General features: G+C 43.5%; 2 protein-coding genes across 3 annotated transcripts in view; one reads left to right on the top strand and one right to left on the bottom strand.

The window, feature by feature from the left end:
* Positions 1 to 835: 835 nt before the first annotated feature.
* On the bottom strand, positions 836 to 23963 carry ANAPC16 (anaphase promoting complex subunit 16). 2 transcript variants are annotated; one of them, XM_035137638.3, is made up of 5 exons: positions 23882 to 23963; positions 20009 to 20081; positions 14667 to 14824; positions 3034 to 3108; positions 836 to 1647 (listed from the first exon to the last, which is right to left on the bottom strand). In XM_035137638.3, exons 3-5 carry the CDS (start codon positions 14806 to 14808, stop codon positions 1532 to 1534), a joined length of 333 nt encoding a protein of 110 aa, XP_034993529.1. In that variant the 5' UTR covers positions 14809 to 14824; positions 20009 to 20081; positions 23882 to 23963; the 3' UTR covers positions 836 to 1531. The 2 variants fall into 2 exon arrangements, with proteins under 2 accessions (XP_034993529.1, XP_034993527.1); XM_035137636.3 differs by lacking the exon at positions 20009 to 20081.
* Positions 23720 to 27753, top strand: part of ASCC1 (activating signal cointegrator 1 complex subunit 1) — a 47225-nt gene continuing 43191 nt past the window's right edge. The window contains exons 1-2 of the mRNA XM_035137633.3: positions 23720 to 23833; positions 26410 to 26541. Coding sequence (XP_034993524.1) covers positions 26433 to 26541 — 109 coding nt within the window. The 5' untranslated portion in view covers positions 23720 to 23833; positions 26410 to 26432. The remainder of the gene's footprint in view (positions 23834 to 26409; positions 26542 to 27753) is intronic.

Here is a 27753-nt window from a genome sequence, read left to right as displayed (position 1 = left end):
TCTTCGCTCCTGCAGCTATCCCAGTATCAGAAGGTGCTGCGAGGACCTGGATTCCTTGCAATTCCACGTAAGCCCTGGTACACAGCAACTGTCCATACAGAGCACAAAAGGTGAGAAAGCGCCGTTTGCTGAGCCTCAGCATAATTTACTTAAAAGGAAGCGCCACAGAAATCTAGGTAACTTAGTTTAGGCTGAGAGCTGACAAATTTGATGGACTTGAACTTCTATATACGTTTCAAAACATTCCAACTCTTCATGAGAGCTAAAAACAAAGAAGATAAACTGAAATGTTTTGGTACCCTTTAAGGCTGCATAGAAGCTGCACAGGAGCTGTGTTTTTCTTACCAATCTTATACTGATTATATTAAAGCCACAGCAGACTTGTGATAAAACCTGGTGCAAAATTGCAGCAGCAACTTCTGGGACCAGCGATTTTTGGTTTTGAGCACCCACTGCTTGCGAAGTTGAGGCTGCAGTAGTACAGCAGTTCCTGCCTCCCACATATACACTGCCCGTGTAGGTGGAGAACTGCTAAAATACACAAAAACATTCCTGAATGTAATATATGACTCTGTCCTTAAAATTTGATAGAAATCAGGATACACAAAACCCAACCATAAAATGTCTTCAACAAGCAAATAAGTGCTTTGTGCTATTGTGCTTTGGCAGATACAGCAGGAGAACGCAGCCACTAGTCTCATAATCATCCTTATGAAGTAGATTTTAAAAAAGGTTTAAATATGGACAGCTGCTTTATAGAAGCTTGTGTTGGCACCAGTTGATTCCCGTTTTCCCGACTCCAGAACCCTTGAAAAGAATACAGGAGCAGCCACCATAGCAGTAGAAATAATTTAATTGCCAAGCAGACGGTTCAAGTGAATTGGAACAAAGGAGAAGACAGCCAACGCTGCTTTCAGAGGCTTGCACTGCATTTAACAGCAGTCATCTTCTGCCAATATTTCCACAGTCAGTTAAGAGAGAGAAACAGCTGACAAAACGCAGACTCAGCAAAAACCAAGGAATCTAAATGCAGGAAACAGTTAATGTTCTTCTGCCCTTCAAGTGATCCGATCCTATTGTTTTATCACATCCATCTTCAAAGGGACAGCTTAAGGCCAAAGCCTGTTGCCTTTTGACTCTGCCCTCCAGGAGTTTAACTTGAACAGTAACAAGGGTCCAATTACCCAGCCAACTTTCAGCACACATGCTCCAAGGTCAGCATAAAGGGTTGTAAGTTTAAATAGCCACCCCTTCCCTTTTGAGCAAACAGGTTCTTCTTCAAAAACCGATTGTATCTCCTTAGTTACAGCAGTCACACCCTCATGAAACAAGCTGTTGAGTGAGGCCGCTGGAAAACCGAATAAGTTTTTTCTTTAATAAAACCTTGTGTGTCTGCAGTTTACTGGCTCTGGTAAGAGGCAGTCCAGTTATGGACCGTTTTTTACTACAGTGCAGTCCAAGCAATGGAAAACAGCCAAGTGTTTTAAAAGGGAACCGTGCAAGTGATTTATCTTTCCACATCAACAAACTTTCAACCCGATGAAGGAGTGAACCCCAGCAACTGTTCTATGGGTTTGTACCGCCATTCGTCTGCCTCCAGCTCTTCAACTAAACCAGCAAGTTTTTCCATCCGAGCAACTTGCTGATCTGCAACAGAAAATTTGACTATGGTTAGCAATAAACTTTCAATTAAGCTTTTCAAATGAAACACATTAACAGCCATGAATAGTCTTTTGCGGCAGACAATTCTTTCATTGGTTACAAAAAAGTTCTCTCTCTCTCTCTCCCCCCCCCCACTTCAGCAAGTTGGTTTCAATCTGCAACAAAATTTAAGTTTTGTTTTTATTTATATTTGTATTCTAGATGTACATTCACCTGTGCCTGGAAAAAGCAGGATGAAAGGTAAGTGTGAATAAGCCCCCCTGTCTTTAGTTGTGGGAGACGCAATTCCCCAGGGGGTACAGGAAAACTCTTAATGTCTTCAAAGGGGAAAACCCTTTTACACTACTGAGCTACGGATTACAATTACAATAGCTTTCAATAAACGTAAAGAAAGGTTCTACTCCCAGGAAAAAGACACTGATAGAACTGCTTTTGCACAGTAAACATGAAGATCTGAAAGGGAACCTGACTTCAGAACAGTCATCTAATTTTTAGTCTACTTGGATTATTGCAACTGAAGGATTCTTGTCCAATCTGCTGGGCCACAGAATATGGCTGGAACAGTACATTATCTAGTTTCATACATGAAAAGTTAATCTAACCAGATAACACTTTGAACATTTTCCACAGAACTGCAGTACAAAAAATATATATGTATCTGATAGAGATCTCTTGCATCATGATGGCCCTTCAGAAATACCAACTGATCTCCAATACACCATGTGAGCCAGGAAGGAGGAGAGATCATTTTCAAACCAACTGACCCGTGGGGCAGAGAGTGTTTTTTTAACAGCAGAATTGCATCTCACAAGACTACCTAGTATGAATGCAGCATTCATACTACTCCTCTTATGCATACAACACAGCACTAAGTAATAGAGGTTTCAAAACTTATCTCCAAGAACTAGACTGCATAAATAAATATTGCTTTTGCAATTCTATTATCTGAGATAACATTGTGTCAAAAGGTTCACAAGGGATCAACTAGATTAAGATTTATTTAAAACAACAACAACAACCCACTTGCAAACAGGGGCCCTTCTAAGTCTACAATTCTATGATTCTATGATTATGGAACTTTTACTATAGATATAGCAGTTCGAAAGCACGTCAAAATGCAAGTAGATAAATAGGAACCGCTACAGCGGGAAGGTAAACGGCGTTTCCGTGTGCTGCTCTGGTTCGCCAGAAGCGGCTTTGTCATGCTGGCCACATGACCTGGAAGCTATACGCTGGCTCCCTCGGCCAATAATGCGAGATGAGCGCGCAACCCCAGAGTTGGTCACGACTGGACCTAATGGTCAGGGGTCCCTTTACCTTTTACTATAGATATATCCATTGACGATTCTTATATAAGTTGAGAGTACTTACCATGTTTCACTTGCTTTAATGTGGATGCAACCTGGTAGCTGAAAACAGATTCACATAGGAATCGCTCTGAGCCATCTGTAAATAGAAGGGGAAGGTAATTTAGTCTATGCAGGTGGTGCTGTGGTCTAAACCACTGAGCCTAGGGCTTGCCGATCAGAAGGTCAGCAGTTCGAATCCCCGCGACAGGGTGAGCTCCTGTTGCTCGGTACCTGCTCCTGGCAATCTAGCAGTTTGAAAGCATGTCCAAGTGCAAGTAGATAAATAGGTATCGCTCCAGCAGGAAGGTAAACGGTGTTTCTGTGCACTGCTCTGGCTCGCCAGAAGCGGATTAGTCATGCTGGCCACGTGACTCGGAAGCTGTCTGCGGACAAATGCCGGCTCCCTCAGCCTATAGAGCGAGATGAGCGCCACAACTCCAGAGTCGTCCGTGACTGGACTTAACGGTCGGGGTCCCTTTACCTTTTTTATGCCTCCCTATGTACATCTAACGGTGCCACTGGAAACAACAACCATTTCTTTTTGGACCAAGGATTCAAGCCAACCTGGCTTTGGACACATGGAGTACTGAGATAGAAAATGGTTTTTGGTTTTGTTATCATTAATAGAAGAAAGGGGGGGGGAGTGACAATTAAACAACCGCCTGCAAGATTTCACAAAAACTGCCTGATAGCATCTCCAGTGAACACTGGGGAAATCTCCTGCCTGAAACGGTGGAAAGCCACTGCCAGGCAATTACACCAGAGATAAGGAATCTATGGCCCTTCAGATGTTGTTGGGCTCTAGATCCCATTAGTGCCAGGCAGCACAGCTGGGTCAGGGATGATGGGAGTTGGAGTCCAGCAGCAACTGGATGACTACTTTCCCCGGACAATACTGAGTGAGATTGACCACAGGTCTAATTCTTTATAGGCCACTTTCCTATGCTACTGTAGCCACGTTAAACAGAGACACTGGAATGCAAAATTTGAATCAGGGTGTGTCGTACAAATCGAGCAAGCCCCTCGCCCTTGTTTTTCTCATAAATGGCCCTGCTAGCTGTTAGGGACAAAAGGCATTCTACAAATATAGTAAATAAATATTGCCTAGAAACTTGGACATTCCATTAACCATCACATAGAGTTGGCTCAGTCAGTACAGCATGAAACTCTTAATCTCAGGGTCATGAGTTCGAGCCCCACATTGGGCAATATTCCTGCATTGCAGGGGGTTGGACTAGATAGCCCTTATGGTCCCTTCCAACTCTAGGATTCTATGATACATCATGGCTAAATAGCTGCTGATGGATCTACCCTCCACAGATTTCCCTTTCCAAGCCATCACTACATCTCAGGGAAACAAATCCTGCAAGTTAAGTTTTTGCATTGTGTGAAGGAGTATGCTTTTGTCTGCCCCAAGTATAATAATGCCAACCATCTCCTTGGGTGACCTAGAGCTATGAGGGGGGAGGCAGGGGCTGCTCTCTGCTTATAGGTTTTGTAAAACTCTTATCACATTTCTGAAAAATGACTAAAGAGTGTTTTGCAGATGCTTCAGCTTTTTATATATATATATCAGGACGATGCTCCCAATACCTTGATAAATTTGGTTGTTTTTTTTCTGCCCATTTCTCAGCCCATATCCTTTCTGAGATGCGGCACAATCAGGATTCCTAATGCAGTCACACCAAACTTAATATGAAGGAATTATGACCTTGGCCAGTCTATTTTCAATCCCCTTCCCAATTATCCCTAGCACATAATTTGCCCCTTTCACCATCACGGCACCCTGTGGTGATGCTCCCAGTTGCAAGGCTACCCATGTGAAGAAAAGAAGACTTAGCGCCTTAAGTGATATCTGGACTGAAAAACAGATCAACCGAAGCACACACCTCCTCCTAACATCTATGGAACTGAAGTGCAGAAAACCTGTTCTTGACTAGCCTGTATTACTATTGTTCTTTCTTTCATCCTTTCTTTTTTCTTTCTTTTAAAAAAAGGCAAATGAACTCCAATTCAATCACCTTAAAATACAAAGAGACAACGACTTTCACCCTTCAAAGAAAACAATTCTTTGGTTTTCTGGAAGTGTCACAAAGACAGTGGGATTTCAGTTATGATTCAATAGCTCTTCAAAGCAGCTACAAGACGGAGCACCATGTCAGTGCCAAAAAGCAACTGTAGGCGATTCTCAACCCTAGGCTTTAAGGAGATGGGGGGGAGCCTATTCTTCCCAGGATTTGCTAATCTCAGGAGACTATAGGTGACTCATCCACAATGGCCAAGCACACCTTGCCTACCTGAGACCAATGTAAAATGTTAGGACAATACATGTTTGAGCATCTCAAGGTGCAATCTTAGCAGTGAATGGAAACAGTGGCAAAAGCAGTCATTTTTTAGCTGGCAACTCATGCTCACATTGTAGAATGTTAATCAATATGAGCACAGGTACTTGTACCATGGCACATCACTCATTGAAAAGAGTGCATTAGCACCTCCCACCTTATGGGAACAATATTTGGAGAGTAGTTAGCACTGGATTCCTCTAACTTGGAATTGCACAAGACCGCCAGCTTCCCTGCTCAGAAAGAAAATTCACTCACCCCAGCCAACAGGGTTAGGAATGGGTTGTCAGTCATACAGAAGAGAAAAGAGGAACCACCATTTTGACTCCCCATGACCATCATGTAGACCTCAGAGATTCTACTATTGTGTTTCAAGGGAGGAAAATGTATTAAACATGCCTTTGATGGTTTGTTTAGGTGGGGGCAGGAGGGGAAATGAGTGCACTCTATATACAGTATAGATTTATGACAGAATGGAGCTAGCAGAGTAAATGGCTATAAAGCAGACCACTAAAAATTATGGTTGGAGAGAAGAAGAAAGATTCCAGCTACCAGAAGTGTGAAGTTTGCTCATAGTTTCCTCAGGAAGAGACTTCTTCCTTGTGGAAAGGGACAGGTGTTTGGGAAGGGGTAGGGCAAGTGAGATTAGGTTTGCCAGAAAGGGGAGGTTCCCCATGCCCATCTTAAACAGTGGTAGCCACAAAGAATCATAGATTAGAGTTGGAAGGCACTGCAAGGGTTGTCTAGTCCAATCCCTGCAATGCAGGAATCTTTTGCCCCACATGAGGCTCGAATTCACAACCCTGAGATTAAGAGTCTCATGCTATTGGTAAGGGTTCCAGATGATGTTGGACGATTTTGGAAATCATTTACTGCACACTGTACACTTTTAGTGTACATTTTGAAATTAACATGCATTTGCAATCTGCACTTACAGGGACTTCGGACGTAAATAAAACAATATAGTATTGTGCTTCGGTTGTGCCCAACTACAGTTCGGAATACTTTGCCCCACCATAGACATTTGTGTTTTCTCCCCTCTTCCTTGGAGGCACCCACAACTAGAACAAAGCAGGGATGTGTGGTACTTTGCCCCAAATAATTTACTGATGGGGGTACAGTTACTGGAAGGGTTTTTGCTTCATACTGGTGACCTGCTCAAATAGGGCAGTCAAGGCTTGGAGGAAATTTACACTTAGACAACACTGGTCAGTGACTGTGTGTGTAGACTGCTTCCAAAGGAGCCACCTCTGAATTCTTGGTTCTTGGTTCATTGCCCTTGCACACCCAGCTCACCCCTGCCTTGCAATTGCGGGATCTGAGAAATAATTTAGGACAGGGATTAATTACCTTAGTCTAACTCATGCCAGGGCTGGTTGTTTTAACTGGAGGAACTTCAGGTCTGTTTTGAATCCTATACATCTCTATTCTGCTGACGATTACCCAAAGAGTTTGCCTTGTAGTTTCATGAATACTTGCAAAGCATGCAAAGGAGTTTCTAAGGCTTAATATTTAACATGCTACCAGCATAGCCCCATCTGATGTGTCTGAATAGGATGTGTCAAGGGATCTGCTTTTCTCAAAGAAGACTACAGGTACAAGCAGAGGGCCTGGGGAAGCAATCAACTGCAGGAGGTACCTGGAGAGGTCCAGGAGGGCCTTGGAATAAAGAGCCTGGTCACAACATCGCATGCACAACAGTTGTCTGGTGGAGGAGAGGGAGGTTGTACTGCTTCTGTGGGGCAGCCCTCCATGATGCTCTGTACCTTGGAGAGGCAGAGCAAAGCTGCACCTCCCACATCTCATTTTGTAGATGTATTTTTGCAGGGTGGTACATCCTTCCCCATTGAGTGATAATTGTAAGTGAAAGTGAAATATCCAAATGATTGTTCTAAGTCTAAGAGATGACATGCTCTCACATACAGCTGACCTCCAGCAGCCAGCCCAAAGGAACTCAGCAACACCATGTTATGGTCGGTGTCTGAGCCAAGATAGATGATGCACTTAAAGCTGCAAAATGCACAGTCCGGCCAAAAGGACAAAAAGCCCTTTGAAGGACAAACATCTTGCTTCTGCCAGGCTGTACTTCTATAACTCATCTGAGGAAAGCTGCACAGGCACTAAAGTTTAATGATGTATTATTAGTCACCTAGGTCATTGCTGAGCACAGTCCAAGCACAGTTAAGCAGCTTTAAGTCTAATTGTTTTTGTGGGACCAGAATGTGCTTAAGTTCCTGCTGGACCAAACCCACTATCTTTTATTTGTTCTGTCATTTCTAATACAGTGGTACCTTGGTTTATGAACTTAATCCGTTCCAGAAGTCCGTTCTTAAACCAAAGTGTTCTTAAACCAAGGCACGCTTTCCTATGCAAGTGTGGCACTCAAAATGGAAGTGCACCCCCGAACGGAGTACATTCAGATTTCAAAAAAAGTTCGCTAACCAGAATGCCTTCTTCCGGTTTCGTGTTCCAAATAGTTTGTGAACTAGGCTGTTCGTAGACCGAGGTACCACTGTATAGGAGAAGTTTAAAGGTGTCAGTTAAGTGCAACTGACAAAGGCAGTACAACTTACTAGGCCAAAAAAAGCATTTTAACTCGTTAAGCCAAGAGAACCACTTGGCTGGAAAAAAAATATCAGTTTTAGTCAATCTTCTAAGATTCCTTTTCTTCTTTGAACATATTACTTCCTGGACACTACAAGCCATTTTGCAATCTATGGCATTTATGTTCGTGCAGAATGATCTGTAATGAAACTCTCTTAAAAGCTAGATTTCTCCAGATAGGAAACAACGTGGAATTTTCCACATAATGTCTAGCAGCCGCAACCAATAATCCTTCAGTCAGCCCTGAATAGAAAATTATACTTTTCAAAGAGGTAAAATTTATTATTTTAAAACTGGAGATATATACTAACTTGAAGGAGATGTGAGACGTTTGATCCAATATGCACCCACCACGGCTCAGAGGTACATTACTGACCAAGGTGGGCAAATTATGTTTATGTGTTGCAGCCTATAAACTTCTGAAGCAGTTTAGAGTCAGGGTCCAAAGAACTGGGTAGCCAGTTATGCTTTTCTAAAGGAGTGCTTTCAGCTTGTGCATCCCAAACAGCAGTTCTCCCAGTGGTTTCCAGAAACAAAGGGGAGTAGGGTGGCCAGGTGAAAAAAGATAACCAGGGCCCGGCATCTTTAATATTTAATACTGCATAGAAGAGAGAATTGCAGCTGGTGTAGCCAAGCTGAAAATGTCCTCCTTTGTGCAATTACTAAAGGTGCAGGAGCCCTGCTCTCTTTTTCCCCTGTCTTCCCTGCTGCAGGTATGAGGAAGGGTATGGGAAGCACAGACATAGTCACTGATAAACAGCAAGTACTTCGCTCATTGGCACTGCTAGCCAATACAATGCATTCTTCATCACAGAATCAGATCCAGGGCCCATCAAGCAGAACGCACAGTAACCAAAGAGATAATTCCAATGCAACTTCCTGCATGGGGTGAATATTATCTCCATAAGTGCATGTTCTCCCGAAACTGGTGAACCTCAAAACAGTGCTATCAGCAGCAAGCCTAGGAATGGGAAAGATGGTGCCTGCAAAAAATCGAACAGTACCTCTGTGGCCAACACCCTCTTTAAACTACTCACTCAACAACTCCTAATGAGCACCTAGCTGCAGCTTCTACCCATTATTTAAAGCTATTTATGCCCCACCCTTCAAAGAAACTTTCCCAGGGCAGCTATAAAAGAGCAAAACAAAAGAGAGAGGCAAAAATTATATACAACAAAAGCAATGAAAATGTATGCAATAAAAGCAACAACAATAAAATTGAAATGAGCAGATGGCTTATTTGGAAGATCTGAAAGGTGTTTTCCTGGTACCAAAATGATACTGTACTAGAGGCCAGGCAAGCTTCCTTAACTATTCCACTGGACCACTGATCAAGGAGGTGGAGCCCCCAAAACTCAGTGCTCTCCTGTCTCTCCCACCCCTAGATAACAACGGTGTGATAATAAACCAAGCAGTGTTGTTGCTATGTGGCGGGGCCAAAATGATCAACCTTTTTTTAAAAAAGGTGATAGAACAGACTGCGGAAACTATTGAGGCATCTCTTTATTAGCAAGGATCTTAGTAAACCATCTCCTAACTATACCTGAGGCTACCCTTCCTCAATCTCAAAATGGTTTTCGACCTTCTAAGGGGGACAGTGGACATAATTTTCACTCCTCAACAGCTTCAAGAAAAATGCAGAGCGCAAAACCAGCCCCTGTATATGGCATTTATTGACCTGACTAAGGCCTTCAACACTAAATCGTAATGTCCTGTGGACTGTACTTCTGAAAATTGGCTGCCCAGATAAATTTGTGAACATCCTTCAGCTCCTCCATGATAATATGACAGCAATAATCACAGGTTACAATGGTTCTCAAAGTGAACCATTCACAGTGGCATCAGGTATTAAACAGGGTTATGTTATCGCCCCAACTCTATTTATTATTTTCATTGCCATGATCCTACACATTGTCAAAGGGAAACTCCTCACCGGGGTAAAAATCATATACTGAACAGATGGAAAGCTCTTTAACCTGAGTTGGCTGAAAGCAAAGAGTACAGTTACTATAACTTCCGTCATAGAGCTTCAAAATGCTGGTGACAATGTGGTGTGTGCACACTGAGAGGGTGACCTCCAAATCATCCTAAATATCTTCACAGAAGCTTATGAAAAGCTTGGCCTATTGCTCAACTTCCAAAAAACCCAAGTGCTGCACCAACGAGCACAAAACAACCCCTCTGCAGCATCACAAATCCAACTCAGTGGTGTAACGTTGGAAAACGTTGTTCACTTCTCCTACCTGAGCAGTTATATTTCCACAAGGGCCAACATTGACACCAAAATCCAGCATCGCCTGAGCTCTGCAAGTGCAACTTTCTCCCAATTGAAGTGCAGAGTGTTTGAGGACTGGGACATTCACAGGGAAACCAAAATGCTTGTTTACAAAGCTATTGTACTACCAACCTTACTGCATGCTTGTGAAACATGGACCATTTATAAACGCCATCTCCCAACTTCTCGAAACATTCCATAAATTTTTTACAAATCACCTGGGAAGACAGGCGAACTAATGCCAGTGTACTGGAAGAAGCAAAGATCACCAGTGTTGAAGCAATGATTCTTCAACACCAACTTTGTTGGACTGGTTATGTTGTGCGGATGACTGATTATTGACTTCCAAAGCAACTACTCTATTCCAAATTTAAAAATGGAAAGTGTAATGCTGATGGCCCACAAAAGAGGTTTAAAGACTCTCGCGGGGCGTCTTCCTTCTGTGTCCATTTCCCTAACAAAATTGGATCTTTTGTGGGCTGCAGGTGGCTATATCTGGATCCCAGGGGATTATAACTTCTGTTTGGGTGCTTGGGGGAGCCCTGGAACTTGCGACTGAAGGTGTCAGTTGCTGTCTCCCTAACCTGTGAACCATGGAGCCCTTCATGTACAAGGAAGGCACTGCAGGCTCTTTCAAGCAGCATGTTTATGCACAGTGGGTGTGGGCATCTACTATGTTCCATGGTATAAGTGTGCTAACACTGCCAGGTTAGATGACTGCAATGTGTTATATGTGGGGCTGCCTCTGAAGATGGTTCAGAAACTTCAGTTGGTGCAGAATTCCGTGCCCAGGTTGCTCGCTAGGGCAACATGCTTTGAGCATATTACTCCGATCCTGGCCCAACTGCGCTGGCTGCCAATTAAGTTTCCAGGCCCAATTCAAAGTGCTGGGTTTGACCTATAAAGCCTTAAATGGCTCAGGACTGCAATACCTCAAGGACTGCCTCCCCCATATAAACTGACCCAAACCCTGTGATTGTTTTGTTTTATTTCATACCACCCATCTGATCATCATCTAAGGTCCTCCTTCGTTTGCCTCCTCCATGAGAGGTCCGGAAGGTGGCAACACAAGAACAGGCCTTTTCTGTGGTGCCTCCCTGTTTGTGAATGTTCTTCTCCAGGGAGGCTTGCCTGGCACCCATCCTTAGGCACCAGGTGAAAGCATCCTTTTGTCCCAGCCCTTTGGCTAATTAAACAATAAATGGGCTTTTAAACTCTGTGTTTAGGTCTGCAAATACGGTAGCTGATTATTTCAACCAAATGCCTGAAGGAGAGGTAGAAAACACTACCGAGAGACAAAAATTGAATCTTTGAGGGGAGGGGAGTGCTGCTAAGATACTCTAATCCATGTGGATGATCACAAGGCTAGAAATGCATATTAAAATTCATGAAAGATGATGCAGAATGCTATGGTTCTTTTGGCATTTCACCAATGCAGCCAATCTTACTGTATGCTCTTTGAAGAATTAAAATTCAGTTTCTGGTCTAGTATCCCCTCAGAAAGGTATATTACAACCTGAGACCCTTGCTTTAGGGCATGATGAGGCTGTGGTAAGAAACCTGTGTGGCCCTCCGAATGCTGTTGGACTCCAACTCCCATCAGCCTCAGCAGGCATGGTCAATGGTCAGGGATGAGGAGAATTGGAGCCCATCAATATCTGGAGGGCCAGAAGCTCCACGTCTTTGCCCAACAGGCTGCCAGACTTGGCAAATGGAAAGAACTGGCCCACCCGAATAAGAAAGCCCTGTAAGCAATTCTAGGCAAGGCTGATTTATCGTTATGCTATCAGAAAAAGATTATTAAATTATCAGAAATCTCTCCTCCAGCCACGATAATCTTTACTGTTGTAGTCATGAGACAAGAAAGGGGGTGGGGGAGGCAATTGCTGTGGAGATATTAAGCGTTCCTAATTGTGGTGGAGCCATACATTCCCCCTCCTCATATGAGCAATTTAGTATAAGTCTCACCAACTATCACCTCCCCACACACTTTCCCAGTACTATTTGCAACAAAGTAGGGGAAGGATAATGGGTGACTTTCAGTGTAGGAAGTGATTTTTTTTTTAACTTCTCTTAAATATATGTGGTGGCCAAGGAGTCTTATTTCTTCTTCCGTGAACAAAAAGCCTCACCAGACATTCTCTCCCAGGCACATGCCCAGTAACACAAAAATACTTCAATATTTTAATTGGTTCTAGGGGCTCATTAAGCTTGAGGACAAGCATTTAATCTTAATTAATCCAACAGTTTGGCATACAGATGCTAATATGTATACATATTAATTAGGGTTGTGACACAATATATAATTAGTGCAACACGGCAAGTATTCATGCAAAGAGATGGCGTGATCTACGGAGTACAATGCTCTTCCCTCCCCACACTGAACTCTGCATATAAAACGCTAATGAAACGCAACTACCTCTCAAGAAAGGAAACAGCAACTATACCCACCCATCCTACCATGTCTTATAAAGGAAGAGTTCCATCCCAACTGTCTGTTTTTTAAAAAAATAAATGCCTACCATTCTTGGATGGAGAAGCTACACTACGTGATGGCAAGTGCTTCCAAAGCTATTTTTTTTGGCGATGAGCAAGTCCCCATGCTTATGCCTTGTGTTGTTTCAATATGTTAGTTTTTAGTCTTGAAATGCCCATGGGGGAAAGATTTATTCTTTCAGCAAAAAGACCTAGGATGAGTGAGTCTGGAAATTGCCGCCAAATGCAAACCTTAAGGACACATCAAATTCAAGTCCCACAGCTGAACAGTGCATCCTATTCCTGCTGTCGGTAAGACTTGTGAGCCACCTGTTATAGGGAAGACAGCTTGTAAAAGCAGACCATGCCATATCCAGATATGGCAAATGGATAAATAAGGATATAATTTGTTCTTGCTATGCATGGGAGTAATTGTACAATTCAGTTCCATTCCTACTCCTAAAACGTAAATGTAAGGAGGATCCATCCTTTCTTGCTGTCATACTGTTAACTGTCCTGAGCTTTTGGGAGAAATGGCAAACTCTATTCTAATAAATATAATCTATACTGAAACTTTACATATACTAGCAATCTATTGCTTTCACGGATTAAGAGTCATACAGGTTAGTATAAATCTACCTAGAATTCAATATCTTGCTCTGGCAGCAGAACCCACGGCAGCTTTATTCTGCCCAGTATGTATTTGCATTGCTAAGTAGTAGCTACTACTGCCTCAGATTTTAATAAACAGGCCATCATCCATCAAGCTTGAGCAATTGTAGTGACAAGCATAGCATGCTGGCCAAGAGATCTAAGCCACTGAAATAAAGCCTGAGTTTCAGTCAAAAGGCATAGTGCCCTTACAAGAGTCTAAATACTACTTGGGACTCTGTAAAGGCGGGGGAATGAAATGCTTTTGCTTCTTCCTGCTTAACTCAAGGTTTAAGCAGGGAGAAGATGGGTAAGTGTAAGCAAGAGGAGGAGAAAAATCCAAGAACTGTCAAGGCAAAATAGGAACATATGGGGAGAGTGCTGATGCACTCCAGTCCTGCTTGTGGGCTTCCTGTAAGTGATTGGCCACTGTAAGAATAGGAAGCTGGACTAAATGGGCCTTTGACCTGATTCAGCCGTGCTCTTATGATGCCCTTAAGCATGTCTGGAGAGCTATTACTGATAGGATTGCCAGATGCTAACCTAAAAACTTTGCTTGTCTGTTTAAGTGCTTGGGGATGCTGCAGCCTCCGACTTTACCCCTTTGGCTTATCTTGCCTGCTGCAGAGCACAACTAGTCCTGTTTGATGCAGAAGGCAGGACAGAAAGAAGGGCCAAGCATTAACTGAGTAGGAGGTGTTGTGGTTGCATGCTCTCCTTTATGAGCCCAGAGGCTCTGAGACAGTCAGTCTCCTGGCTAATACCCGGCAGCTCCTAAGTATCCAAACGGGCTCTATAATTAACTGCAGTGAATCCTGAAACAAGGGTGCAAAACCTACATTGCGGACATTCCAAAACCCAATAGATCAGATCAGCAATGCAACATCAGCAGAGTGGTTGCCTGGAATCAATATAGCATTATACCTTATTGGGCGACTCCATCCAACTATGCAAGTTAAACAAATGCAAAGGGATAACAAAAGTAGCAAAAGCTCCACTAGAATGCACACTGCACAGGGCAATCCTGAGCAGGTTTACTCAGAAGTAAAGTCCCCCCAGGTTCATTGGGGCTCACTCCCTGGAAAGCAGTGTAAGTTGAGAGCCCATATGCCACACACAAAACTGTTTTACCACTACTACCTCCTGGCCTTAACCACTCTCGCCCGCACCAACAGAAAACCACTTTACGGCAAAGACCGATGGAAACCCCTGCTGCACAGGAACAAGGGTGAAATGTTTAGCAGTGATGTTTAGCAGTGCCCGTTTTACTGCCTTGACGCAAAAGGAGAAGATATGCAGAGCAGTTACCTTCTAACATTTCGCCAGCTCCTTTGGGGTACGTAAAGAGAGCTTTTCTTGGTGTGGCAAGGTCCGAGACGCTGAACCCAGACCCAGTTACGGAACTTCCACTAACTCCACCGGCTGAAGAGGAAGAAGAAGAGGCAGCCATTTTGCTCAGTCTGAACCTAAAGGCAAGAGAAAAGACGACATGAAAACCAAGTTCTTCAAGTTTATGTACCATCTTGATTGCTTTCTTCTTGTGCTGCTGTTTGCATTATGTGAGGCTATCAGTGGAGGGAGTGTAGCAGCACACTGTTGAGTTAACTGGGGAAAAACAGCATTTTGTTCATACATAGATAATTGGGGAATATATTCAAATTAATGGGGGACATGGCTTGAGGTAATGTTGTTTGTTTTAGCAAGGGAAGTGTGTAACTCAAATGGCCAGTCTAGTACCAGGTTCTGGTCAAAAGGTTAAGCCCTGCTTCCCAGGCTGGAAAGGAAGGTCAACGTATTTATTCCAGACCCATGTCTCAAATTAAATTGCAAACCTGCTTCCAAGCAAACCCACAAAATCTAGGTGCCTGTGATTATGAGAGCAGTGCCAGAAAAACAAATTTCAGAGACTGCCATTCCAACCTAAAACAAATCTTCTTAAACATATCGTGTGTACATGCACACGAAAGCTTATACCCAGAACAAACATATCGTGTGTACATGCACACGAAAGCTTATACCCAGAACAAACTTAGTTGGTCTCTAGGGTGCTACTGGACTATTTTTTAATTTTTTATTTCTTCTTAAACACAGTAATCTCTATCATTATTGATGGGGCCTGCTTCTAAGTCTGTGTATTTAGGATTGCAAGCGTAGAAAACAGATCACACAATCACAATATAGCTGTGTGCCTTTGAGCTAGAATTGGCAACTTTTTAATTCCCCCACCAGACCATACTATCAAAACATATCAAGATTCAAAGGGAGCGCAGTGTAAATCCGCCCCCCACAATTTAGGTAGTTTACATAACTCAATAGATCAAAGCTGGAGGCTGTGCTACACATCTTCTGTGACCCAGCACGAAGTCTGAGCTAAGACTGCAGTATGATTTGAATTCACCTGCTGAAAGCTTAATTTATACTAATTACACTCAACATAGCTAATGCCGATTGTTAACTATAAAGGATAACAGAGAGGCATGGCAGCTTACATATCAGCTGCATCAATCCACACAATTTCAGACACCACAGAGACCTTTGTACCAGGAAAGGTTTTAACCAAAGTTATGTCCCTGATAGCCAGATTCCATGTAGCTTAGGTAGTGATGCAAATTCCTTCCAATCTGATGGGACACCATGCCGAAAGAAAGGATTATTCTCCGCAATGCAGGCTGTGGCCTAACATTCCAAGGATGAGACTCTGAGAACAGGTTAAAGCACCATTCATTCAAAGAAATAGTAGTTTTATTGAAGTGCTGCAGGGCTTTAAAACCCAGATAGTTCTCATCAAGTCAGGTATTCAGAGCAAAACATGATTGCATGTTCCACACCACCCACCTCCACCCAGCAACATACTGTGGCTCCAGGGAGAAGTGCAACTGCTGGACCTCTCGATAGAAGATGTGGGCAAGCCTGTCATCAAAGAAAATGGTGGACATGCTGCAGTGTGACACTATGTACACTTAACTAAAGGCTGGCAAGGAGAAAAGGGCTCAATTATATGTGGTGTGTGTGTGTGTGTGTGTGTGTGTGTGTGTGTGTAAATGGGATTGCTGCAGAATTTTGAAAATCAAATAGATTTGTCTTACAAACACTGTCAATTAGAAATATATCCAGCTGGGCATTCTGCTTTTCTTTTTCTAAAAAAGAGAGAGTCTACAGAAATCAAACAGCTTAACCTTGGGACCCAGGTTCCTTTACACCCATTAGGAATTAAGAGGTAGAAGATGAATACTGTATATAAAACTTGAGTCTGTGTCTCCAGGACAAACAAAAAAAGCTACAGATGCTCTTGTTCTCAGGAATGCATAAGAACCGTATTTGGACCACAAGCAGCCACAGCACCATCCACAACTTTCAAGTTTTGACTCTTCTTCACCTTTTGCCACAATACCTACTGCTCCATTTGCTCGCAACCTGCTTGCTCTTAGAAACAAAATGCAATACAGTACAAACCTTCACCACTGGGTGGCAGCCAGAATGCAGAAACCCAAACTTTGGAGTTCTGCAGCACCTCAAAGGCCAAGGTCAATTTTATACATTTCATTATATTATTTGCATTTATTTATTTAATAAAATGCATAAACTGCTTGAATGCAGGAAAAAACCTCAAAGCAGTTTACAAAGCCCAGAGAAACTTCCATGAATCTCCCAGGGGTCCAGGACGCATTGATTTACATGCTCTTAACTTCACTGTTAGCAGATTAGGTGCTCCTAGACAGGAACTTGGTATTGTGATCAAGAACAGATTGAAATCATTATAAAAGGTCACAAATAATGAGCTTTAACGTGCAAAACACACCTGGGTCAAGTGCTCACAGCTTTTCCAGCTGCCGCTTGGGTGTGTTTTGAGGGAAAAAGCTGTGCATTATATAGGTGGGTGCCTTTTTTTAGAGATGCCATGCACATTTATTTTGCATTCCAGATACCAGTTCTCAGGTGCAGAAAGTAACAAAAGAACTGGCCCTAAGATGCCACAGGATTCTTTTCACTATCAGAGGCTAACAAAGATGGGTAATGTTCTGAATTGGTTACCAAACGCCTTGTGGAATCAGATAGCAGGAAGAGGAACTGGATATGACAAGTTAAATGTCATGCAGTGGACTTCTCCCACTGCTTCTTTCCTTTTGGGTCACCCACCTATTCAAGGACAGAAGCAATGATAAGGACACCATCTCACTTCCAGAATGAATGTTATTAGAATATGCAAAAGAAAAACCAGAAAAGAGCCATTTTTACTTATAATGGAGAAAGCCTAGTCAACACAAACTCTTCATACAGCCTAGAAATACAGTAAGTGTAAAACCCAATCTAAGCATTGCTCATGAATAAATGAAACATTTTTTTCAGACCCCCTCTCCCTAACAAAAACACTATTCGATCTACAATGCCACCTCCTCACATTTCCTGTATTAACATGGGCTGGAGAGGTCTTAAAGCTATTTCAATTACCCTCCCCAGTTGAAGTTCTTTATGTTACAGTATATGGGACCCAGGCGCTGTGGGCTAAACCACTGAGCCTAGGGCTTGCTGATCAGAAGGTCGGCAGTTCGAATCCCTGTGACGGGGTGAGCTCCCGTTGCTTGGTCCCAGCTCCTGCCAACCTAGCAGTTCGAAAGCACATCAAAATGCAAGTAGATAAATAGGAACCACTATAGCGGGAAGGTAAACGGCGTTTCCATGTGCTGCTCTGGTTTGCCAGAAGCGGCTTTGTCATGCTGGCCACATGACCTGGAAGCTATACGCCGGCTCCCTCGGCCAATAATGCGAGATGAGCACGCAACCCCAGAGTCGGTCACGACTGGACCTAATGGTCAGGGGTCCCTTTACCTTTTTATGTTACAGTATATAAAATCTTTTAAAAGTAAGATACAAAACCTTTAGGTTGTTTTGTGGAGCTGGCTATCTTACAGTATTAACTACTCCCACAACCTAAAGAAAATGCTCTTTTAAGCTGTTAATGTAGATAATTTAAAAAAACATAGCCCTACAACACACACAAGACAGTTAAAGCAATTGCTGTCTGTTTAGTCACTGAATACCTACTGTTTTTATTATCCATTCCAGATCTACCACAATTATGTACAGCATCTTCCTTCCTCTTTTATGAGCCATGCAGCCCATTTCACATTTGTAAATCGCCATACTCCAATGACTACCTGATCAATGGCTCAGCATAGTACCGAAGCATTTGCTGGAGGAAATACATCTTCCAAAAGCTGGCCACAGTGGGAGCAGTAAATTAATCCAATCAAGGATGGCTTTTTGTGAGCTTGTATTTTCCTTGTGTTGTCCTAGCTAGTATAAGCCAACAAAGCTATCAATTCTGAGGTACACAGGAGTCACTGGATGGCCTTTAAAGCCAGACAGGGCTATTATAGCCTTCTTTTTAAAAGACTTCAGTTTCTCCTCTGGAACAGGATAGAAAATATTGGGAAAACTGGTTCACTGATTTTGAAATAAACAAAGGAAAGGAATCTAGTAAAACTAGAATCTCTCTAAGTAGTAAGCATGAAGATTCAAGTAGCTGTCCTTTGGACTGTAAATGTATGCTCTCTCTCTCTGAAAGGTCCTGGGCATTTCAAGTATTCCTCTGCTGCTATGCAAACCCATCAACATACCCCAAACCTCTTTCTATCCCATATGCTGACAGACACAGGTTAATAACTTAAAATGTGCATGCATCAATGATGTTCCGGTTAGAATCACAGCTAGTGAAGATTCATAAAATACACTTTTGGGGGTCTTTATGAAAGCAAGTTCAAAAAGAATAGTGATGCACTGTAGTGTTAGTCTGTTGTGAAAAAGAAAAAGAAAAACCACACACCTCAAGGTGTTTTGCAACACCCTAAAGACTAATGAATGTATTGTGACACAAACCATGCAAACCTATGCACATCTGCTAGAAGGAAATTCCCATTAAAATCAGCAGGACTTACTTCCAATTAATGATGCACAGAATTGTACTGTTAATCTCCTTACCTCTGTAAGGCAACAAGTGGTTTCATGCAATTTGTAGTCAGAGAAATCCCACAAAATACAAGAGGCTATGTAATATAATACAGTGGTACCTCGGTTTATGAACACAATTGGTTCCGGAAGTCTGTTCATAAACTGAAGCGTTCATAAACTGAAGCGAACTTTCCCATTGAAAGTAATGGAAAGTGAATTAATCCGTTCCAGACGGTCCGCAGAGTAAGCGTTCATAAACTGAAGCAAACTTTCCCATTGAAAGTAATGGAAAGTGGATTAATCCGTTCCAGACGGGTCCGCGGAGTACTTAAACTGAAGCGTTCATAAACTGAAGCATGGGTGTAATTGGTTCCGGAAGTCTGTTCATAAACTGAAGCAAACTTTCCCATTGAAAGTAATGGAAAATGAATTAATCCGTTCCAGATGGGTCCGCAGTGTTCATAAACCGAAAATTCATAAACCGAGGTGTTCATAAACCGAGGTTCCACTGTAATGTAATGAAGCCATGCACAGCAAGTCCTGAACTTGGGGTGGAAACTCAGTTCATGGGCGCCACTGCCACACTCTGAGCAAACGAAGGAACTGCAGGGAAACCAACCAGGAAGCTACAAGTGCATCCAAGTGAATCATGCGGCACTTCGCAACCTATAAAAATGCCCCAGTCAGACTTGCTGTCTCACCTAAGCCACTGGAAGGCTCTTGCTGCTGCTCTCTGCCCTTCAAGTAAACATGGTCAGAAGGAAATCAAATAATCTACAGGAGAGAGACATTAGAACGGGAAGAAATGGAAAAGAATCAATAGGTTAAAAATAGATGTGACATTATGCATGCCTTTAGCCTTGTGTGGGGGTGTATGGGGTATTAGGGGAGGAGCAGCACCTCTGGTGGGGGACACACTGTGCTCCTGCTGGGGCAGTATGTCCTTCTTTGGTCCCCACCTTGCACTCAGCTCTCATCTGTGGCTCCTAGAAGCTGTCAGCATGCGACAGCGGCCACACCCCCATCTAGCTCTTCCTCACATTGACTATTTTTTAAAAAACCAACCAGACATGTAAGGGCTAAAAACATGAAAAATGTCACATCTAGTTTGGCCCTTTGAGTGATATCTCATTGCTTATATGAGATATGAAATAAATGGCTGTAATATGAGGCATTTCCCAGAAACAGAACCAACATCGGAATAGTTGGAGGGGTGTGTCCCTACAAATATCTTGCTAAAGTTCTCAGACTACCAGCTACCTTCATACTGTACCTCTTCAGTCTTTGAGCAAACCTCCTCATAGTCTCAACCGGGGCTTCAGTGTCCACCAGAGATAGCATAACATGTCTGAAGCTAGTAGGGCCGGCCATCAGTGTTTCCCCATATCACTGAGCCAGGCATAGATATACAGGCACCTTTGTGGGGTCACAATTGGGAGAGGACCACTCATCATGCTACGTAGTTGTAGGCCAGTGAGCAAGGCCTATTACTAGGTTGATTCATTCCACTGTGTAGTAACTACTTTCTGTTAGTGGATGTAGATAGCAAATAGTCTCACAAATTTTGAGCTAGGTGTCAGCAGGTTTAAAGAACAGATTTAAAGACACAAACCTAACCAATTTTTGCATCCTATTGTTAAAAATAGGACAGATCGTGAAGCTGAGGCTCCAATACTTTGGCCATCTCATGAGAAGAGAAGACTCCCTGGAAAAGACCCTGATGTTGGGAAAGATTGAGGGCACTAGGAGAAGGGGACGACAGAGGACGAGATGGTTGGACAGTGTTCTCGAAGCTACGAACATGAGTTTGACCAAACTGTGGGAGGCAGTGGAAGACAGGAGTGCCTGGCGTGCTATGGTCCATGGGGTCACGAAGAGTCGGACATGACTAAACGACTAAACAACAACAATTGTTAAAAAAGAGATTGCTTCTCCTGCCCCAGCCCCACAAAACACACTTTCCCCTTACTTTGCGGCCAAGGGCTCAAAACCACTGGAAGAGATCAACAATGGCTTGGCTTGCATGTTATCAAACTATGGCCTAGTGGGACCCCACAGGTATGTGGGCTCAGGGAGAGGACCCCACAGCCACTCTGCTCATCTTTGGTCTTTGGTTACAGCTTGTGGTTCATGAAAAGAGAGCTTAAACATGAGCCACAGTCTGGATGTGAGCAAAATGGCTTTCCAAGAGCCCATAAACCTGTTTCCTCTAAGCCATAGTTTGGCACAAAATGATGTGCAAATCAGGTCAGTTTAATGAAATAATGAGGGAGGGTACCATCTAAAAGAGGCAAGGAGGGTGCAAGATACAGAATGAAATCTGTATCTTTAAATTGTGTCCTGACATGGAACTGCAGGACATTTTGCAGAGAACTTTTAACTCAACGTTAGTGGCTACCGTGGGGGAAAGAAGTTTTCAGAAAGTGAAACAAAAATCACTTTAGCTCTGTTTAGGTGTCCAGCTGTACAAAATAGGTAGACATCACTAGGCCATCCCCAACACACCTGCATGCACCAGCCCCCCACTCTCCACTCCCAACCATGCTACATTCAGCACAAAAGTCTGAAGGGAGTTCCTAAGCATATTCAACTTAACATACGTAAAAACCTCTCCACAATCAGGAATTCTGATAACACAGGTTTTTGTTTCAAACACAGGTTATGACCACAAGGAGGATGCATTCAACTCAACATGCATACAGTGGCAGGGGTGGGTGCTAATGCAGACGGGTGGATGGGTTGAGTTTGCACCCCCAGGCATTCAGCTGAATAGAACTTTTCTGAACACAATTTCCTTGTCACCTGATTACACGCATGGGTGTTGCTAAGGGGGGGGGGAGCAGCTGCCCCCCTGAAATCAAGTAAATCAATAAAAATACTTAACTAACTGAGGTTCTGCCCTCTAATATAAAGCCTGCCCCCCAACATAAATCCTGGGCTGGCTATGTCCATGACATGTGCCATATTGAGACCACAAGGTCAGCAAGTGGAAGAGGTGCTGTACTATTGGAATAACCCAACCAACTGAATTCTTGTGCCTTCAGGAATGACTTCCATTGAAACTCATTGGGGAATTCATCTTTTTAAAAGCGCTCTACATTTTTTAGTACTATCTTGAGGGTTTTCTTCTCAACCATGCACTGACACACTTGTACTGAAACAGTTTCCAGGTGCCCACGTAGACATGATAAGCTACCAAAAGACAGTCATGTGGCTACCTTTAGGCTGCAGTGGTATCTCTGCTGGTTTGCAAGAAAAAAGCCACCCACTTGCACAAGCACTTATTACATATGGACAAACAGTGGTTCACTTCTTGACATGACAGATACAAGCACAGACATTGTTTTAGCTAGTTTGCTAATTGAACTATGTTATGTATAGAATGTGACCTTCTCAGAACTACTGCAAGAATAAATCAATATCTATGTACATCCTTTGGTTTGCCTGGCTGACTGATCACAGCCCCAGTGAATTCTTTTTACTCTCAGTTGGGCTAGCTTCCCAGTTGCCTTGTCGCTGTTGTTTGCGATTATAATCACCTCTTATCATGAGGGCAATAAAGCAGGATAGACATTTTATTTACTATATTCTGGGTCACTGCAAGTGTCAACTGTAAGCCACTAATATATTTTCTATTTGAATACAAAATGCTGGAAGGTGAGGAGAGGGAGGTGATGGAACCACGGCCAGCTATGTAACAAGTGTTTCTGCTAAGCTTTAAGCCAGGGGTCAGCAAAGATTTTCAACAGGGGGCCGGTCCACTTTCCCTCAGACCTTGTGGGGGGGGGGGGCAGACTATATTTTGAAAAATATATATGAGTGAATTCCTATGCCCCACAAATAACCCAGAGATGCATTTTAAATAAATGAACACATTCTACTCATGTAAAAACATGCTGATTCCCGGACCGTCTGCAGGCCGGATTTAGAAGGTGATTTGGCCGTATCCGGCCCCCGGGCCTTAGTTTGGGGACCCCTGCTTTAAGCAGCCTTTTCCCCTTTATTTTCCAAAAATCTACAAACTTGGTCCAGTGCATTGACTTCAAGAAGTAAAATTAGCCCAGCTTTTTATACACTCCTGTAAAACGTCTGCTGCCCCGCAGATCTGGCAACCAAACATTTCCCCTCTTAATTCGAGCAGCAGGATCCTATGCCTGCCTACTCAGAAGGGAACCCTCGCTATGTTCAATTTAAGTGCGACGCGACTAAGGCCCACTAAGCTCGGAGGACCGTTTCCCCAAGTAAATTTTCCCCATGCACGGAAAACAGGGGTGGCAACATGTCCAGAAAGCAATGTGGGAACCGCGGAACTCACCGCGGCATTACATCTCTCCGACTTGACTTTCAAATGCCCAGTGCGCTTGCGCCGTGGCGGGCAACTGAATCGAAAGACGCATGCGCGCAGCCACGCCGCCAATGGGAGGTAGATACTAGGCCGAACAACGGCGGCTTTTAGTTACTCGCCCGTTGGTCTTCCGGTGACCAGCCGCGGCCGCTTTAGTGGGCCTCACGGCACGCCCCCCCCGGTAAGTAACACGGCAGAATCTCCCCTCCTTTACTTATCTCGACCTTACCTCGCTTCCTCTCAGCCGCTTTCAACCTCACTTACGAGAGTCCTACCGGGATAACGTCAGCGAGCAAGACGTGCGCGCGCCTGGGAGACTTGCGGGCACGAGCACGCCCTGAACACGTCGCTTGCGAAGGCGGGGGCCTCTTCCTCCTCCCTCTGGCCATTGGGTGCCATGGCAACGGGAAGAGGACCAGGGAGAGCGCTGAAGCCTCGAAGGCAGGCCGCAGCCTCCCAGAAGTTTATGAAATGAAATTAAAAGGGGGGGGGGGAATTACGGAAATATTATTTGAATCCAATCTTTAAAAAAAGAAAGAAAAAAGTTCGTTGTTTCGCATTGAGATGCAGGTTAAAAAAACAAACAAACTAGTATTAGAGGCATTAACCCATTTCAGCATCTGCCACTTGACTTCCACCTTTTGGACACTTTTGCCCAAGAGGCTGAAACTCAACCAGTAAAGCCTCCCGCTTTGTTAGGATTCCTTGTTGGGGGAACGCTCAACCAGTTGCATGTGGGGCTGTCATGTCACAGCAAGAGCTCTGCAAGAAAAAAAAGGCAACACTGCCTAGCAAAAATGATAACGTTTTCCGACCTACAACGCCCCGCTAAATACGGGGGATGGATCATGTGGCCAGATTTTGATTCTTGGTACTGCTACCATTGTGAATTTATGTATATATGGGTTTATAATTGTATTTGATTTATATCAATGTTCCTTGCACCTATATCACATGGTGGTGGGTGCCGTTAAAATATTTTAAACAAGTCTCTCCAAGACATTTGCACATGGTATGACAGAATGGTGGCAAATTGCACCGTCATTGACTCAGCAGAGAAGTGAGGAACGCAAGATCAGGAAACACTGTCCAGTTGATTTGTTTAGAACAGTGGTTCCCAACCTTTTTTTGACCATGCCCCACCTAAGCATCTCTAAAATCCTGATGCCCCCCTGTGACATATTATTATTATTATTATTATTATTATTATTATTATTATTATTGAAAACGTGACCTGTTCACATGGAGGAAGTCTAAAAAGCCATTCACTGTTAATAACTCATTCTTGAATTGCCCCCCTGTGGGGCGTATGCCCACGTTGGGAACCACGGGTTTAGAAGATCTTTGTCCCACATTTTAATCAAGGCTGCTTGGAATAGATGCTAATAATATGCACACAAACATGCCTTAGCCCCCTGAACCTCTGCAAACCCTTAAGTTTAAACAAGCCCTGGGAAGTACAGGAACTATTAGGAGTGACAGTAAGTTACAGTATGCTGTTGCTTTTTGCGTGGCAGCTCTGCTCCTTTCCCTCTGTGTGGACAGGGCATCCTGAGCGCAGTGCAAGTTTTTGCATCTCAGCCATGAGAAGGACCACAAAAGATCTGTGCCGGGTTATGTATAAGAGCACAAACTTTGTATGTGATTGAATGAACATACCTGAAATCAACATACACAAGTAAATGGAGCACCCATAATGGATGTACCCTAACAAAAAAGCATGAATGTGAAACCTGTGGTCCTCCAAATGTTGTTGGAGTTCTAAATCCCATCAACCCCAGCCAGCATGGCCAGTGGTCAGGCATAATGGGAGTTGTAGTCTAACAACATCTGGAGGTTCTTTCCCTGTCAAAATGGATGGGACAGAGAACATCTTAGCATAAGCCTTTGTGTAACTTGCCCTTTCCCCTGTGTGGAGAACCAGCTCATATATATAGTGTAAGACTTCTTTCTCTCCATAAATTTACTATCCCTGTGGTACAACATTCTGTTTACAGCACAGTGGCCAGTGAAATGTTTGTGGAATCTTAAAAGTAGAGTATGCCCCTGGTTTTTTTTCCCCCAGCGCATAGTATTTTCAAGTTTGCCTTGCCTTGTTGACGCAGCTGGCGCTGTGGTCTAAACCACAGAGCCTAGGGCTTGCCGATCAGAAGGTCGGTGGTTCGAATCCCTGCAACGGGGTGAGCTCCCGTTGCTTGGTCCCTGCTCCTGCTAACCTAGCAGTTTGAAAGCACACCATAGTGCAAGTAGACAAATAGGTACCACTGCGGAGGGAAGGTAAACGGCGTTTCCGTGCGCTGCTCTGGTTTGCCAGAAGCGGCTTTGTCATGCTGGCCACATGACCCAGAAGCTGTACGCCGGCTCCCTTGGCCAGCAAAGCAAGATGAGCGCTGTAACCCCAGAGTCGTCTGCGACTGGACCTAACGGTCAGGGGTCCCTTTACCTTTACCTTGCCTTGTTTAATGGGAGGTTTGGTTTAGATATCATAGTGAAGGCTGCAGTCCTAATCATGTTAACACGGGAGTAAGTCCCATTGGGCACAGTTGGATTTACTCCCAAGTAAGCATGTATAGAATTGCGCTGTTGTACTAGTGTACATGCAGGAGGCAGTGGAAGACAGGAGTGCCTGGTGTGCTCTGGTCCATGGGGTCACGAAGAGTCGGACACGACTAAATGACTAAACAACAACAAAACAACAACTAGTGTACAGTTCTAACAACATCTACTCAGAAATTAGTCCTGTTGAATTCCATTTAGTCTTTCAGCAAAGGGAAAGCAAAATGGAAGTTCTGCGGCCACCACTGATAAGAATTGGAGGACGTGTTTACAGGAAAAAACATAATCGAGAACAGCCACACCAGCATGAAGAGGAAGAGGATTCCTATGCAGGTATGATAAGAATCCACAGAGTTCCATTTCACGAGACTATGATATGAAACTGATCTTGGCATTAGAACTTGGACAGAAGTACTGAATATGGAACATGATTCTCATAAAAATACCAACACCGATGCTGTCTGTATGGACTCAGTACAATAAAGAAACAGACACTCAAGATGACAGAGAGCGGGTCTCAAAATTCTTAACCTGTTTCTTTAATACCGGTGAGAGAATGTATGAAATATATGGATTAGAGGACAATATTATACTTAGAGTAATGTAGAGATGTGAGGGTAAGTATCAGGAATCAGGTATCTCCAGTTAACAGAGCTGGATAGCAGGGCTGCCCGTGACTTGCTGCACAAGTCAATGCAGACTAGGGATGGGGAATCTATGGGGCTCCAGATGTTTTTGGACTCCCATCAGCCCCAGTCACCATGGAATGATTGGAGATTTAATCCAACAGTTTTGAGAGCCACAGATTCCCCATGTGTGGAGCTGACCATACTAGGCCTGGGGAGACTATTGATATGTCTTGGTACAAGGGGACTTCATCTCTAGCTAGTCCATTTTATTCATAGGAAACACAGAGCTCTCTGTGATTATTTGTTCCTTTAACTTTGAAAGCAAGAGCTTGCCTCTGCTTTTCTGGAAGTGTATGCAATTAGTCAGACTTTTACCAAAAGGCAATTGTCACCATTGATATCACAGTCTTAACTCACAGTTTGGAGTGGAATTCAGCACACTGCTGAAAAATGCCAACATTAGTAAGTTGTGTTGAATTGCTAAATATTTCACATTCTGTTATGGAGTGGGAGTTAAAGCTCTATTGTCAAGAGGCAACACTTGTTTTTGTGCCGAAGTTTGCTTGTATTTGAAACTACTGTTGTAGTCACCTTAAGGGAAGCACCAGATGGGCTTCTGAGGAGCCGTCCTGCCCTGAAGGGTGGGTGGGCAGAATAAGAAGCTTAGGCATGAATTCATGAGCAGAAAGCATAAGGAGAAGAGAAACAGCAGAAAAGGAAAAAAAAGGGGGAAGAGGGTGGTAAATAGGCTAGGTCAGAAGAAGAATGGATGCGGTGCACACCTGATCCTTATAATGTGTACACTTGGATCACGAATGGATATTCCCATGCACCTAGGCAACTGAACCAGCTGCTATCATACTTTTTGCATCTTGCTTCCCAATCCCTTTTCCTTGTGTTTCATGTTGTGTTCTTT

The sequence above is a fragment of the Zootoca vivipara genome, chromosome 5 (genome assembly GCF_965207765.1).
Source record: "Zootoca vivipara chromosome 5, rZooViv2.hap1.1, whole genome shotgun sequence".
Classification (NCBI taxonomy): domain Eukaryota; kingdom Metazoa; phylum Chordata; class Lepidosauria; order Squamata; family Lacertidae; genus Zootoca; species Zootoca vivipara.
Note: the sequence above shows the minus strand (reverse complement) of the source record. Positions and strands in the feature narration are given on the sequence as shown.

Bases quoted from the DNA above. Each gene is read 5' to 3' on its own strand.
- ANAPC16 (XM_035137638.3), bottom strand. From the start codon at position 14,808: ATGGCTGCCTCTTCTTCTTCCTCTTCAGCCGGTGGAGTTAGTGGAAGT. The intron at 3,109-14,666 runs GTAACTGCTCTG...TTCTATTTACAG, and splicing joins AGCTGGCGAAATGTTAGAAG to ATGGCTCAGAGCGATTCCTA. The intron at 1,648-3,033 runs GTAAGTACTCTC...TTTCTGTTGCAG, and splicing joins ATTAAAGCAAGTGAAACATG to ATCAGCAAGTTGCTCGGATG.